Here is a 14,555-nt window from a genome sequence, read left to right as displayed (position 1 = left end):
TATGCATAAACTTTTATCGTCCATATTGGACTGTTTGAACTTTGCATATCTGTAACTTAAATGTCATCTATAGGTAACGGCCGTGAGAAAATTTTGGGAGTAGTTTTTTGCAAATCACCTTCATCTTTTTCAGTATTTCACTTTGTAGAAAAATGTAAAATCACAAAAAAAGAAACACCATCTGCATGTTTATTTATGTTGATCTTAAAGAGTAAAATAGAACTCTTTCTGTACATTGTCTCTTCAATATCTTGTATTTGGTTTGTAAATTTATGAATCATTGTCATTTTGCTTATTTTCCTTTATTACCTTTTCTTGCATCGGATTCGGACTACTTTTAAACTGAGTTTTTCATCTTCAATTCTGTTATTTCAAAATATGGAACAGATAAAGCCGCGAGGACCGAGGTAAACAAATACATCAAACAAACAAAATTGAGTAGAAAAGATACTGTATTATATGTTGTTGGTTGTTTATTTTGGGGAAGGGAATTAAAATGTCAGATTCGTTTCAACTGTTGTAGAATGGCGATCAATGTTTTTGTGGTAGTACCATCGGTCTGAAAAAGCTAGAGAAAGGGAAACAGAAAGAAAACAAATGTGGTACTCCATGCGTGTCAAACGAAAATGAAATGTGTGGATCCATAAACAAAGCGTCAGTTTACGTGTTTGAAACAGGTGTTTTTTTCTATAATATGAAAATAAAGACATGTTTTATGATTGCCAATGAGACAAATATCTACCAAAGTTGAAATGAAGTGGATATAAGCTGGTTATATATGACGTTGAAAGTAAAATATGCAAAAATACTGAAATACAATTTTCGTATCGTTAAAGGTATCTAATTGAACAACTTATCATAATAGGAAATTTATCATGGGATACTAGTAAATTCTAGTCTTCTTTGTAATATTCGTTAAAAGTGTACTACATGGTTTAGAAGAAGTTGAGATAGCATAAAAGTACAATGCTTTTAACTTTAAGGTAACATTTTATAACACTTTACAAAATAAACAGTATTCATTAATATCTTTTATAGATTGGATAGGACTTCAATATTCACCTCTTAGGGGAAAAGTAATGATACATTAAGATTTTTAAATTTGTCTGTTCAACACGTTACTTAAAAATACGTTATTTCATGCGTCCAAAGTGCTTTTCTGGGTTTACCTTCATGCGGATCGCTCAAACCTACATGACCTGTTCCAAATAATTATGACGTCTTCAGAGCTATTTTTTCTGCATAATGCAAAATCGAATGTACTAGTCGGGTCTAAATTTGATATTTTATACTCTGGGTTTCCTACCGTTAAGGAAGATTTCATGCCAAAATAAGGTCTGAAAGTTCCTTCCAAAACTCTATTTCAAAATCCACTTGGAAAACATTGCTTCAGCGTTATGACGTCGTAAGAATGCGTCACAGAAAAAAAATTAAAATAGCCTTTCAAGACGTCATAAATATTTAATATAAGTATTACCTTAAGGTAGATAGGATGTCTTCCTCCATTTTGGATTTTGAAATACCAGAAAACAAGGTCTAGATTTTTGATAAAATGTGCAAAATTTGAAATTAGTTGGTAATTCATTTGTAAGATTTTTCATTATGATATAGAAAAAGCCATGTTTGATCATATTTATGGTTGTGTTTAACCACAAAACAAGTACTTTTGTTTTATTCATTTTTTTTTAAATTTGACAAATAAGGGGAGACAACTCAAATGCAAGGGCAGATAATTCAAATGGCGTTACTTTTCCAATAGAATGTGTAAGGAATTTACCCATTTTATTATGTAGCAAGAAAACGAGTCCGGTGACCCCATTTTTTCTTCTTCTTATCTGAAAGAATATTATTTGAGCTATCTTCTCATATTTTATCTCAAAATTCTATGGTGCAGTTTTCGTTTAATGACCGAAAATTTGGTTTTCCATGCATAATCTATACAAAATTTGACAATTTTGCACAACCTATAGTATGAAAATAAGTCCGGTGACCCATTCTTTTTATTAATGTTCTTAAACAAGCAGGATATAAACTACATTTTGGCAAATTATTAAGAAATTCTATGGATTATAATTTAGACACCCCATCTACCTTAAAGGACTTAGAATTATCAAAGATGTCATGCAATATCCGTAAGTATAATTAAGTCAATTTCATACATGTAACATCACTCTGTAATATCGCAAAATGCATTCTGTCTTTAGATAAACAACAAATTGATTCAGCATATACAACGCAAATAAATTTGCATAGTTGCCACTACGGTTCAGGAATGAAAGACATATACGTCAAATCACTCGAGAGATCCGAATATTGTGATGATCTGGCTGATGCTACCCTGTCATATACTCAACATTGCAATGGAGAATTTTACTGTTTTAATTCGTCAAAAGAGTTCCGTAATATTACAGAGGATTTCCGTTCATTAAGAAAGTATATGAAGATTTCTTATTCTTGCTTAGGTGAGTTTTAGTGTGTAGGAGTCGAACTGAATAAAACTCTCCCGTCTAAATAAAAAGTAGCCACTTAATTCAAATCATACCCACGGGTTTAGTGCATTTATATTTCCTTTTCTCTATGATACCATCCACTTACATACTTGAAAAATGGGCAATGGGCATAATCTATTTTAAAACAAACAAGTGATAACACTTTGACAATTCAATTCGAATTAGAGATTCACTGTTCTTTACGATAAATGACGCCGACAATGAAGTTTACTGGATATTTATTCAATTGTGTTTTATTTTTCTATTTTTAAATCCATTTGTTCTTTGTGTTCTATTTTGTATACATTTCATGGCTGAAAATGAGAATGACTATACACATTTTGTTAAACCTTAAAAAAAGTAAAATCACAAAAATACCGAACTCCATGGAAAATTCACAACGGAAAGTCCCTAAGCATAAAGCAAAATCAAAAGCTCAAACACATCAAACGAATGGAAAACAACTGTCATATTCCTGACTTTGTACTTGTTTACTTAGAAACTGGTGAACTAAACCTGGTTGCATAGCTAACTTAACCTTGTATGACAGTCGCATAAAGCATTTAATACAAGACCTATGAATCATTCTTCCATTTATTTTTGTCCAGGAGATCCAAATGCCTCTGTAGGATCAGTACACTCAATAAATGCAAGTACGTATTCAAATACAAACCAAATGCCAAGTAATGTATTTATACAGATTTAACTTTTTCAAAGTTGTTTGGAAATATATTCAGTTCTGCGTAATCAACTAGTTCAAAACATATGCATTCACTTCAAAATTTGGTTAATAATTATCAAAGTTGACATTGACGTATGGTTAAATTCTTACATTTCATTTGTGTAGTTAATATTACTTTAAATAAAAATATCGTATTTTGTTGAGTATAATGGGTCAGAATATACACCGATTTTTTGCAAACGATAAGGCGCGAAATACGGATAATGTATAAATACGGAACCTGATCCAATCTATTTTTTGTATTAAATCTGTTTTCTTAGTTCTATCATTCTCATTTCAGGAAGTCTTTTCTATAATTTTGTTTTAGTACACGAACTCTCAGTTCATTTATAGATATTTCTACAATTCAAACTCTGCTGATTGAATTGATCATTGTAAAGTTTGAAATAAATGTTTGCCACACACGAAAGCTTTTTGTTCCTTTGCTAAAAAAAGTTTATCATTAATAAAAAAAACCTTGATGGGGTATAATTTCAAACTTTAAAGAAAAAAACTAAGCTTTATGACTTGCCTTAAGCTTAAAATTCGTATGTGTACTGTCATCGATATAGAATAGTTAGTTGTCTTAATGATAATGTATGGTGTCTGTAAATCGTTTATCTTACAGATTTAGAAAGAAGTGATATATTTTTTTAGATATTGTTGGTGCAGTGCTCGGAGCTATTATCTTTACTGTTTGCATTGTATTTCTGACCTTATGTCTGATTAAAAGGTGAGATTGCTGTTCTATTTACAGTAAAATTACAATAGCAAGACAAACTAAAAGTAGGGATTGAACTGAATAAAACGATCTCCACCTTTCAAAAACTGGAAAAGTTGTAACATACCGGTATTTGCTATGTTTTATAATTGATGTAGAATCCTTTTACAAATACTCTTCGGTTGACTATGACTTTAATGAGACGATTGCATATGCACTTATATGGTATCGGTTAATTGTCACAACAATGTCTTTAAACTATTGCAACCAAAATAATTAGAAAAAAACAAAACATCACATAACAATATTCAAAAGGTCTTTAATGATAAAAAAAAGGAGGGGAGGTTTGAAATACGAAAATGAAACGACACACAAAATAATAGTGTTCATTTACCTATCTTGTAACAAATCCCTGTCCCTCCACATTTATATCAGTAGCTTTATGAAGAAGGTTGTTTTGATGAAGAAACGGATATTCATCAATCCAATTGATATATAGATATGTGATTTCGCTATGACCGACGAGTAAGTGAGTTACAGTAGATATAAATTTGATGCAAATATGTCAACATCAATAATTTTATATACTTTATAGAATTCGTGCCTCCGATTTCATTTTTATAAGAGAAACACAAACATCCAACCTTTGGTAAAAACGCAGAAATTTTAGGTGATATAGGATTTAGACTCAAGGGAATCGCAGAAGATCATTTAACTGCAATATGCAAATGTATAAGAAACTGATTTTATAAAATTGAGAATGGAAATGCATGTATCAAGAAAGAATAAATAACTTTCCCTGAAAAATATTACCGAAATACTTCTCGTATATGTTGGGTTATCATTGTAACAGTAAAAACTGTAAAAATAGTTGAAAAAGGTTTAACTCATCTGATGAATATAATTAGCAATACTTCCAACAAAAACTCAGAGTGGACGTGGACGGGTAAATGTACAACAAAACAATAGGACAATACGTACAGTTCTGAGAGGATTCGCAGTTACTGGCAGCTATTTCAGAGACAATAACAACTAATGGAATAAAATCATGCATCTAAGACTAGAACATTAGTTTCATGATTACATACATATTGCTTTCAGAGTTTTTAATTATACAAGGGCTTATCCGGTATTGTATGATTTAATCCATGTATTAACCTTCTATCTTTTTAGGTCCTGTAGTAAAAACAGAAAGAAGAAAAGAAGACCGTATACAACTGCTAGAAATGGCTCGGAGATCCAAGATAAAGCTTTATTGGTCATGTTATCATCTAATAATCCATCATCACCCGGATACGAGAGTCTTCAGTTAAATCATACGGAGTTCTTCGAATATGCACAAACAATGGTTACAGAGGAACAAGATTTAACCGACGACGAGATAATAAATGATCATTGCTCAAAGCAGATAGCGAATGCTTATAATGAAGTGAACCATTACGAGTCCGTAGAAGTAGCAAATTATTCTCAATATGATATCGCCAGTCCTCATGATCAACGAAATTTTCAGTCTCTTAATTCATCTGAATCAGTATTTTACAAAAGTCGATTTAACAGTAGCAATAAAATTGAAGAATTAATGCCTGGTAAAGATATTCCTCCTGAGTCCACGATAGATAATCCATATGACACAATTGATCCAGAAGAAACCGGATTCACCAGGAGTAAATCAGACAACAGTATTAACATCAAAATAGATAAAACTGTCTATAGTGAAAACCCAACTCAAATGAATAGTAAAGGCAACATATATACAATGATTCATTCTAAAGAAACTGAACTTTACAGAAGTAGTTCTAACAACAGTAACAGTCAATTAGATCAAATTTCCCATGGTCAATATCAAACTCAAATGGAAAGTACAGGTAATGCATATGCAGTACTTGATCCTAAAGAAACTGGATTTTATAGAAGAAAGTCTTACACCAACAACAGTCAATTAGAAAAAAATATCAATGGAGGAGATCCAACTCAAAGGGGGAGTACAGGTAATGCATATGCCGTGCTTGATCCAAACGTAACTGGATTTAACAGAGGCAATTCTTTAGATAATGCATTGGAGAAAGTAATTTCCAGTGATGATCTCAACCACAAGGATCATAGTACAGTCAATCCATAAGTCGTACTTAATCCAAAAGAAACTGGGTACAGTAGAAGCAAAGCCCTTGAGTGAAATCACTATAATGGATCCTCCAAGTTTATTCTTTAACAACAACACAGTAGCGGATTATACACTAAATGTATATTCAGTTCTTGATTCCGGATTGAAGATACGGAATTTATGTTAAAGGACAGGTTACTGTTCAAATGAAGGAAACATCTTTTTTCAAACAAATAATAAACATGATTTATACAGTTAGACTTAATGCATATGATCATACCAGTGCGAAAAAAACTTATCAAATTTCTGCCTGGTTAACGATTTGAAATTACAATATTTGAATACTTAAAATACTATTGCAAAAGTCACAATTTTATTTTATTTTCACACGAAACGAGATGGAATTTAGATTTTATTACAACCGTTCAACACGATTTTATTATATAATGACCAGCTTTTGTTTAGGGAATACTTTAATATTTTGCTAGGAAGTCAACAATCTTGAGTTGTACAATGAAGATCAAAATTATTTAGCGAAACTTTTATATTAGACCTACATAGCTTGGATTGTTGAGTTATCTGTTTTACAATGATTTGTGTTTTGTGTGGAACTTTATTAAGTTGAGTAGTACCATGTGAAAGATATCAGACTTAAGATTTAGTAACCAAGACGCAATTCATTTTTCATACTAATCATCAGTGGCGTTTGAATTTAGACAAAAAAATAAAACAACATTTACAAAATTGGATAGCAAAATATCAAAAACGAAGAATTCCAAAAAGCTGTGTGAAATCTGGTGAAGACAAATGTTCAGAAAAACGAAGCATTTGTTATATGAACAGTTAATTAGTAGAACAAATTCTATTTGTCGGTTCTTAAGTTTTGATTTTGAAATTGGAATCAAATTTATTTATCAGTATTTCAATCCTTTGTAATAGTGTAAATAATAGAAATAAGCCAAATATAACACGTGCTTTCAACAGGTTGATTTAATCTTGAAAAAATCTAGGCCATAATGCGGGTTAATTGTTAACTATAAAAAGTAAATAACCTGAGGTTGTATATTTATATAAATCATATTGGCTTTTGTGACGAATTTTGTCTTATTCAAATTTTGTGTGATCATTTTATTACCTCTGAGGGACAAAGTTACAGGATAAATCAATAAAATATAACGGATTATCTTAATACGTGCCTTTGATTTACGGTCCTAGCAAATGGTAAACTGGATCAGAAATTAGATATGGTAAAAAGTTTAGAAAAGAGAGAACTCGAGAAATAAAGTTTTCAATTTTTTACTTGCAACTATGTGGTAAAAAAACTAAACTTAAATTAACACAATGCATTTAATAATAGAGAATAACTCGATATACATTTGGTTTATCAGACGTTCTTTCCTGTGTATATATTTATCAAGAACACTTAAACCCTATCATTTGAAAGTCAAGGGTGTCCAATTACCAGAACACGTGAGGGAACTGTATTATTAAAGCAAACCAAAAAATAAATGATTCAAACATCGAAAATTAAGTTTGTATGCAGAAGTTGGAACCTTAGTTTCTTTATGGTGTCTGTAATCTAATTGGCGGAGAATTAAAGTAAAGGTATCTTATACATCATGTCAGTATCGATGCATTGAAAAATGAGCAGATGATACAGTTGGTGACAGTTCTGGCAGATGACAATAGCATTGTATACATTTACTTCATCATAAACACACAAACTCTCAAATTTGATAGCCAAGGAAGTATAAAGATATCAGCACATGTAGAGCTATATGCTAGAAGGAGCCTGCAAGAGTAGTCAACCCGTGTAAGGTCAACTTTGTCTGAAGGAGTTTGTTTACGATCTCAAATTTTTCAACTGAGAAATTATAAGAGTATTTATGAATGATATCTGTAACAAATTACTAAGTTGATAATACCATTAGGAACTAACAGTACACCAGCATTAAACATGACTATGTATGTATGCTTACTTAATAATTGAGTGCCTCCGTAGCTCTTTCCTAGATTTAACTTATTCTTGAATTGTGGTTGGAACTTAATTGTAAAAACAAGTAAATATAAGTAATGAGTTACTTTTACAAAAGATTTATCGCATTGTCACTCATATCATATCTTATTATATCTACTTTAAACAAACATGAACATCAACAAATAGCAGGATTCATATAAGATCAACTGTTAAGTTCATTTCCTATTTCTGATCCGCTGAAATATATGTCGATTGGCGGAAAACAAAAATCTAATATATTAAGATACTTTATAATCTCTATTGGAAAAGATACTGTTTATCAATGGAATTTTGCAGACAATACCAGATGTGTTTTGGGGGGTTAATAGGACCTCGTGAGGCAACTTTATATGAAGAGTTTAAAAAATACTAGTTATCAGTCGTTCGAGTCTTTATTATTAAAATGTATCCTCTGATGTGTCAATCACCTTTTCCGTCGTTTTTAAAACTATTGAAATTGGTTATCAAAGGTATCAGGTTTATAATTCAATACGTGCTTTTCGTCTTCATTAGACTCATCAATGACTCTCAGATCAAAATAGTAAAAAAGCCAAAGAAGTACAAAGTTGAAGAGCATTGAGGACCCACAACGATTATGATTATATGTGCAATGGAATATATATGCAATGATCTGTCGGCCGAGATTTTTTAATGCATTAAAATGGGCTACTTAACTACAATAGAAGTTTTTTGAAAACCATTATAAATGATATCTTTTTCATTTGGTCTGATTGACCTATGTTGGTATACTAGTATATAGTTTTTAGTTCACACTCCATGACCCCCTCTACCCTATATATGTTATGTGGTGTCATTATCAGTATAACAATAAACTAGTTTTCTCTCTAAGAGAACAACCCCCTTAACTTTAATTAGACTAGGTCTGGTTCACTTGCACTTCTTTCACTTGTACATGCACTTTTGTGTCCAACGTATTTGATTTGTTTCTAATAAAAGGTCAACATATAGAAATCATTCTAAAATTCTCATATAAGTTTTATAAATACAGAAACCTTTAAGTCGCTTGTTGAGAAACTTGTGATAAGAAGAAGAAGGAGAAGAAGAAGAAAAACACAAGGAAATTTAGAAGCTTATGTTATTAATCGTGTAAGTGCCGAATTACCTAATCACTGACTACCGAGCTGATGATACTCTCGGGGACTAACAATGCAAAAGCAGTTGTTACGGCCTAGTGCAAGCAAATAATAAAAACATCTCATACATTATGTCTATCCATAGCGCTACTTTTGATTTATTTTCAAAATCGCTCAAATCTAAACATTTGAAAGCCAGGGATATACGGTTCCAATACGTAGATACGTTATGAGCTATGGGATCAAAGGGAACATAAACAAATATAGCAAAATATATCTCTGGTCATCTTAAACTGAAAGCATTGGAACCTTAGTTTCTTTACTTTGAAATTAAGAAATTAAAGTCATAAACCTAACTAAAGTTTTCAATCTGAACTTCCCAAAAAATAATTCTTTTCTTTAATTAGATATATAAAGTATTTTGTGAGCTTTTGTAACATAATTTAACATATATCAATAATTGATTCATAATCAAATGAATATTACAATATTTTGTGTGTTTACGAAACGCTTTAACAGATATTGATACATTATTATAGTTAAAAGGGTATTAGAAAGTCGATGGAATTGCAAGATATTACACGATTCAAAATTCATTTCACAGTCAAATAAAGGCATCAGTAGTATACCACTGTTTAAAGGTCATAAATCGATTGATGCACAACTTTTTAGTTTTAGTTTTATTAATATATATATAATGTATTATTACTACATTGTATAACAAATACACCTGTGGTGATGTGAAGGATACATGGGGGTACTTCATGTATCTTAGATTTTATCAATGTAAATCCGATCAATAACTATGAATATGTACATTTATTTACACAGTATCATAAATTTATTACGATCTAATCATATTAAGGAAGTCAATTTACATTTTCAGCGGAAACAACAACTAGTTAGTAAAAAAATGATAATAATGATTTTGCAAGTGTACTACCTCTTTTTCTTTGCAAGAGAAGTATTTTCTATTGAACTAAATAGTAAGTTATATACCATTTATAGCTTTTCAAGTCATTTTTTATTATTTCTCAGTTTTTGTGTCAAGGACAAAAATATCTGTTCTATAAATCGTACAAATTCCTCTCTTTAACATCATATCACTTCAGTTATGTGGGAAATTAAGATTTCCCTAAAAATGCCCCGCATTGCAAATAAAAAATTAATACATGAATGTTGCATGTACAAAACAGCGAGACACATTTACAGTGTAATTTCAAAATTGTACGGGCAGGATTGACAATGAAAGTGTGTGGAAATATTCTTGTTGCATGCGCGAGTTTTTCTTCAGGTATCTACTAAAAAATAAAAATTTCCCAATTCCGTCCAGTATCAATTGTACTAAAAGAGTTATCTCCTCTTAATTGGGCAATTTGAAAAATTGATTCTACAAACACAAATACTTTTAAAAAAACTATTCAATAATGCAATGACTCATGTTTTCTTTATAAAAATAAACAGTCTAACCAATAAATTGCCAATTTTGTCTCCAAATTTGAAAAAAATAATGTTTTTTAACCTCAGGAATAGATAACCTTAGCTGTATTTGTCAAAACTTTTCGGAATTTTGGTCCTAAATGCTCTTTAACTTCGTACTTTGTTTGGCCTTTTTAACTTTTTTGGATTCGAGCGTCACTGATGAGTCTTAAGTAGACGAAACGCGCGTTTGGCGTAAATACAAAATTTAATCATGGCATCTATGATGAGTTTATTTACAACCACTGGGTCGATTCCACTGCTGGTGGAGTTTTAATTCCCCGAGTGTATCACCAGTCCAGTGGTCAGCACTTCTGCTCTGACATGAATTATCATTGATATTATCATATTTATAAATTAACTGTTTAAAAAACTTTTGAATTTTTGAAAGACTAAGGATTTTCTACATCAGGAATTGATAACCTTAGCTGTATTTGGAAAAACTTTTTGGAATTTTGGTCCTCAGTGCTCTTCAACTTCGTACTTTGTTTGGCCTTTTTAACTTTTTGAGATTCGAGCGTCACTGATGAGTCTTTGGTAAACGAAACGTGCGTCTGGCATAAATACAAAATTTAATCCTGGCATCTATGATGAGTTTATTTACAACCACTGGGTCGATGCCACTGCTGGTGGAGTTTTAATTCCCCGAGTGTATCACCAGCCCAGTAGTCGGCACTTCTGCTCTGATATGAATTATCATTGATATGATCATATTTATAAATTAACTGTTTACAAACCTTTAAGTTTTTGAAAGACTAAGGATTTTTTACCTCAAAAATGGATAACCTTGGCTGTATTTGGAAAAACTTTTCGGAATTTTGGTCCTCAGTGCTCTTCAACTTCGTACTTAGTTTGGCCTTTTTAACTTTTTGGGATTTGAGCGTCACTCATGAGTCTTTAGTAGACGAAACGCGCGTCTTGCGTAAATGCAAAATTTAATCCTGGCATCTATGATCAGTTTATTTACAACCACTGGGTCGATTCCACTGCTGGTGGAGTTTTAATTCCCCGAGTGTATCACCAGTCCAGTGGTCAGCACTTCTGCTCTGACATGAATTATCATTGATATTATCATATTTATAAATTAACTGTTTAAAAAACTTTTGAATTTTTGAAAGACTAAGGATTTTCTACATCAGGAATTGATAACCTTAGCTGTATTTGGAAAAACGTTTTGGAATTTTGGTCCTCAGTGCTCTTCAACTTCGTACTTTGTTTGGCCTTTTTAACTTTTTGAGATTCGAGCGTCACTGATGAGTCTTTGGTAAACGAAACGTGCGTCTGGCATAAATACAAAATTCAATCCTGGCATCTATGATGAGTTTATTTACAACCACTGGGTCGATGCCACTGCTGGTGGAGTTTTAATTCCCCGAGTGTATCACCAGCCCAGTAGTCGGCACTTCTGCTCTGATATGAATTATCATTGATATGATCATATTTATAAATTAACTGTTTACAAACCTTTAAGTTTTTGAAAGACTAAGGATTTTTTACCTCAAAAATGGATAACCTTGGCTGTATTTGGAAAAACTTTTCGGAATTTTGGTCCTCAGTGCTCTTCAACTTCGTACTTAGTTTGGCCTTTTTAACTTTTTGGGATTTGAGCGTCACTCATGAGTCTTTAGTAGACGAAACGCGCGTCTTGCGTAAATACAAAATTTAATCCTGGCATCTATGATCAGTTTATTTACAACCACTGGGTCGATGCTACTGCTGGTGGAGTTTTAATTCCCCGAGTGTATCACCAGTCCAGTAGTCAGCACTTCTGCTCTGACATGAATTATCATTGATATGATCATATTTATGAATTAACTGTTTACAAAACTTTTGAATTTTTGAAAGACTAAGGATTTTCTACATCAGGAATCGATAATCTTAGCTGTATTTGGTTAAATTTTTCGGAATTTTGGTCCTCAGTGCTCTTCAACTTCGTACTTTGTTTGGCCTTTTTAACTTTTTGGGATTTGAGCGTCACTGATGAGTCTTTAGTAGACGAAACGCGCGTCTGGCGTAAATACAAAATTTAATCCTGGCATCTATGATGAGTTTATATATCAACCACTGGGTCGATAACACTGCTGGTGGAGTTTTAATTTCCGAAAAGTATCACCAGCCCAGTAGTCAGCACTTCTGAGCTGACATGAATTATCATTGATATGGTCATATTTACAGATTAACTGTTTACAAAACTTTCGATTTTTTTGAAATACTAAGGATTTTCTACCTCAAGAATGAATTACCTTAGCTGTATTTGGCAAAACCTTTCGGAATTTTAGCCATCAATGCTCTTCACCTTCGTACTTTTTTTGGCCTTTTAAACTTTTTTGGATTCGAGTTCCACTGATGAGTCTTTTGTAGACAAAAAGCACCTCTGCCTTAAATACAAAATTCAATCCTGTTATCTATGATGAGTTTATTTACAACCACTGGTTCGATGCCACTCCTGGTGGAGTTTTAATTCCCCGAGGGTATAACCAGCCCAGTAGTCAGCACTTTTGCTCTGACATGAATTACCATTGATATGATCATATTTATAAATTAACTGTTTACAAAACGTTTGAATTTTTTAAATACTAAGGATTTTCTTCCTCAGGAATGGATAACTTCAGCTGTATTTGGCAAAACTTTTCGCAATTTTGGTTCTCAGTACTCTTCAACTTCGTACCTTGTTTGGCCTTTTCAACCTTTTTGGATTCGAGCGTTACTGATGAGGTTTTAGTAGACGAAATGGCGTCTGGGGTATAACAACATTTAATCCTTGAATCTATGATGAGATTATTTACAACTACAGGGTCGGTAACACAGCTGCTGGAGTTTTGATTTCCGAAAAGTATCACCAGCCCAGTAGTCAGCACTTCTGCTCTGACATGAATTATCATTGATATAGTCATATTTACAGATTATCTGTTTACAAATTTTTCGAAATTTTGAAAGACTAAGGATTTTCTACCTCAAGAATGAATTACCTAGCTGTATTTGGCAAAACCTTCGGGAATTTTGGTCCTCAGTGCTCTTCAACTTCGTACTTTGTTTGGCCTTTTAAACTTTTTTGGATTCGAGTGCCACTGATGAATCGTTTGTAGACAAAACGCGCGTGCGCGTCTGGCGTAAAAAAAAATTCAATCCTGTTATCTATGATGATTTTATTTACATACACTGGGTCGATGCCACTGCTGGTGGTGTTTTAATTCCCCGAGGGTATCACCAAAGCAGTAGTCAGCACTTCTGTGCTGACTGTGCTGACATGAATTATTATTGATATGGTCATATTTATAAATTAACTGTTTACAAAACTGTTGAATTTTCGAATACTAAAGCTTTTCTGCCTCAGGAATGAATTACCTTAGCTGTGTTTGGCAAAACTTTTCGGAATTTTGGTTCTCTATGCTCTTCAACTTCGTACTCATTTGGCCTTTTTAATTTTTTGGGATTACAGCTTCACTGATGAGTCTTTTGTAGACGAAACGCGCGTTTATCGTAAACAAAAAAATTAATCCTGGTATCTATGATGAGTTATTTGCGCTTTTTAAATGTGTACTGGCTTCACTTGAAATGCAAAAATGTTCATAACAAATCAGAGTCATAGACAATAACTGTTTAGTGTCTTTAAATATCGGCTGTATTTGTACGAGGCTATGAAACCAGGTGTATGCGAGCTTTTAGCGAGCTACTACACCTGTTTCGAGCCGAGTTATTGTCTTTGTCCTGCAATTAATTCTGTACATTGTTTGGGTTTTGAAAGACACAAAAACTAACATATTTAGCATTTTTTTTCGATTTGTAATCCCTTGAGGCCCGCGTAGTAATATCAAAATCACACATTACGCTGAAGACGGGTTCGTAAGAAAAGAATCTCGAATGGTCAACAATGATACATAGCTCCAGGTGAATAATTATATATTTTAACCTAACAACTAATTTCGACAGTAA

General features: G+C 32.3%; 1 protein-coding gene across 1 annotated transcript in view; it reads left to right on the top strand.

Annotated features, from left to right (window-relative positions):
- LOC139489677 (uncharacterized) overlaps window positions 1-14,555 on the top strand; it is a 39,335-nt gene that overhangs the window by 3,321 nt on the left and 21,459 nt on the right. Inside the window, exons 4-8 of the mRNA XM_071276334.1 lie at window positions 524-677; window positions 2,205-2,462; window positions 3,098-3,142; window positions 3,868-3,943; window positions 5,105-5,796. Of these exons, the coding sequence (XP_071132435.1) occupies window positions 524-677; window positions 2,205-2,462; window positions 3,098-3,142; window positions 3,868-3,943; window positions 5,105-5,796 (1,225 nt within the window). The remainder of the gene's footprint in view (window positions 1-523; window positions 678-2,204; window positions 2,463-3,097; window positions 3,143-3,867; window positions 3,944-5,104; window positions 5,797-14,555) is intronic.

Source organism: Mytilus edulis, chromosome 9 (genome assembly GCF_963676685.1).
Source record: "Mytilus edulis chromosome 9, xbMytEdul2.2, whole genome shotgun sequence".
Taxonomy (NCBI): Eukaryota; Metazoa; Mollusca; class Bivalvia; order Mytilida; family Mytilidae; genus Mytilus; species Mytilus edulis.
Note: the sequence above shows the minus strand (reverse complement) of the source record. Positions and strands in the feature narration are given on the sequence as shown.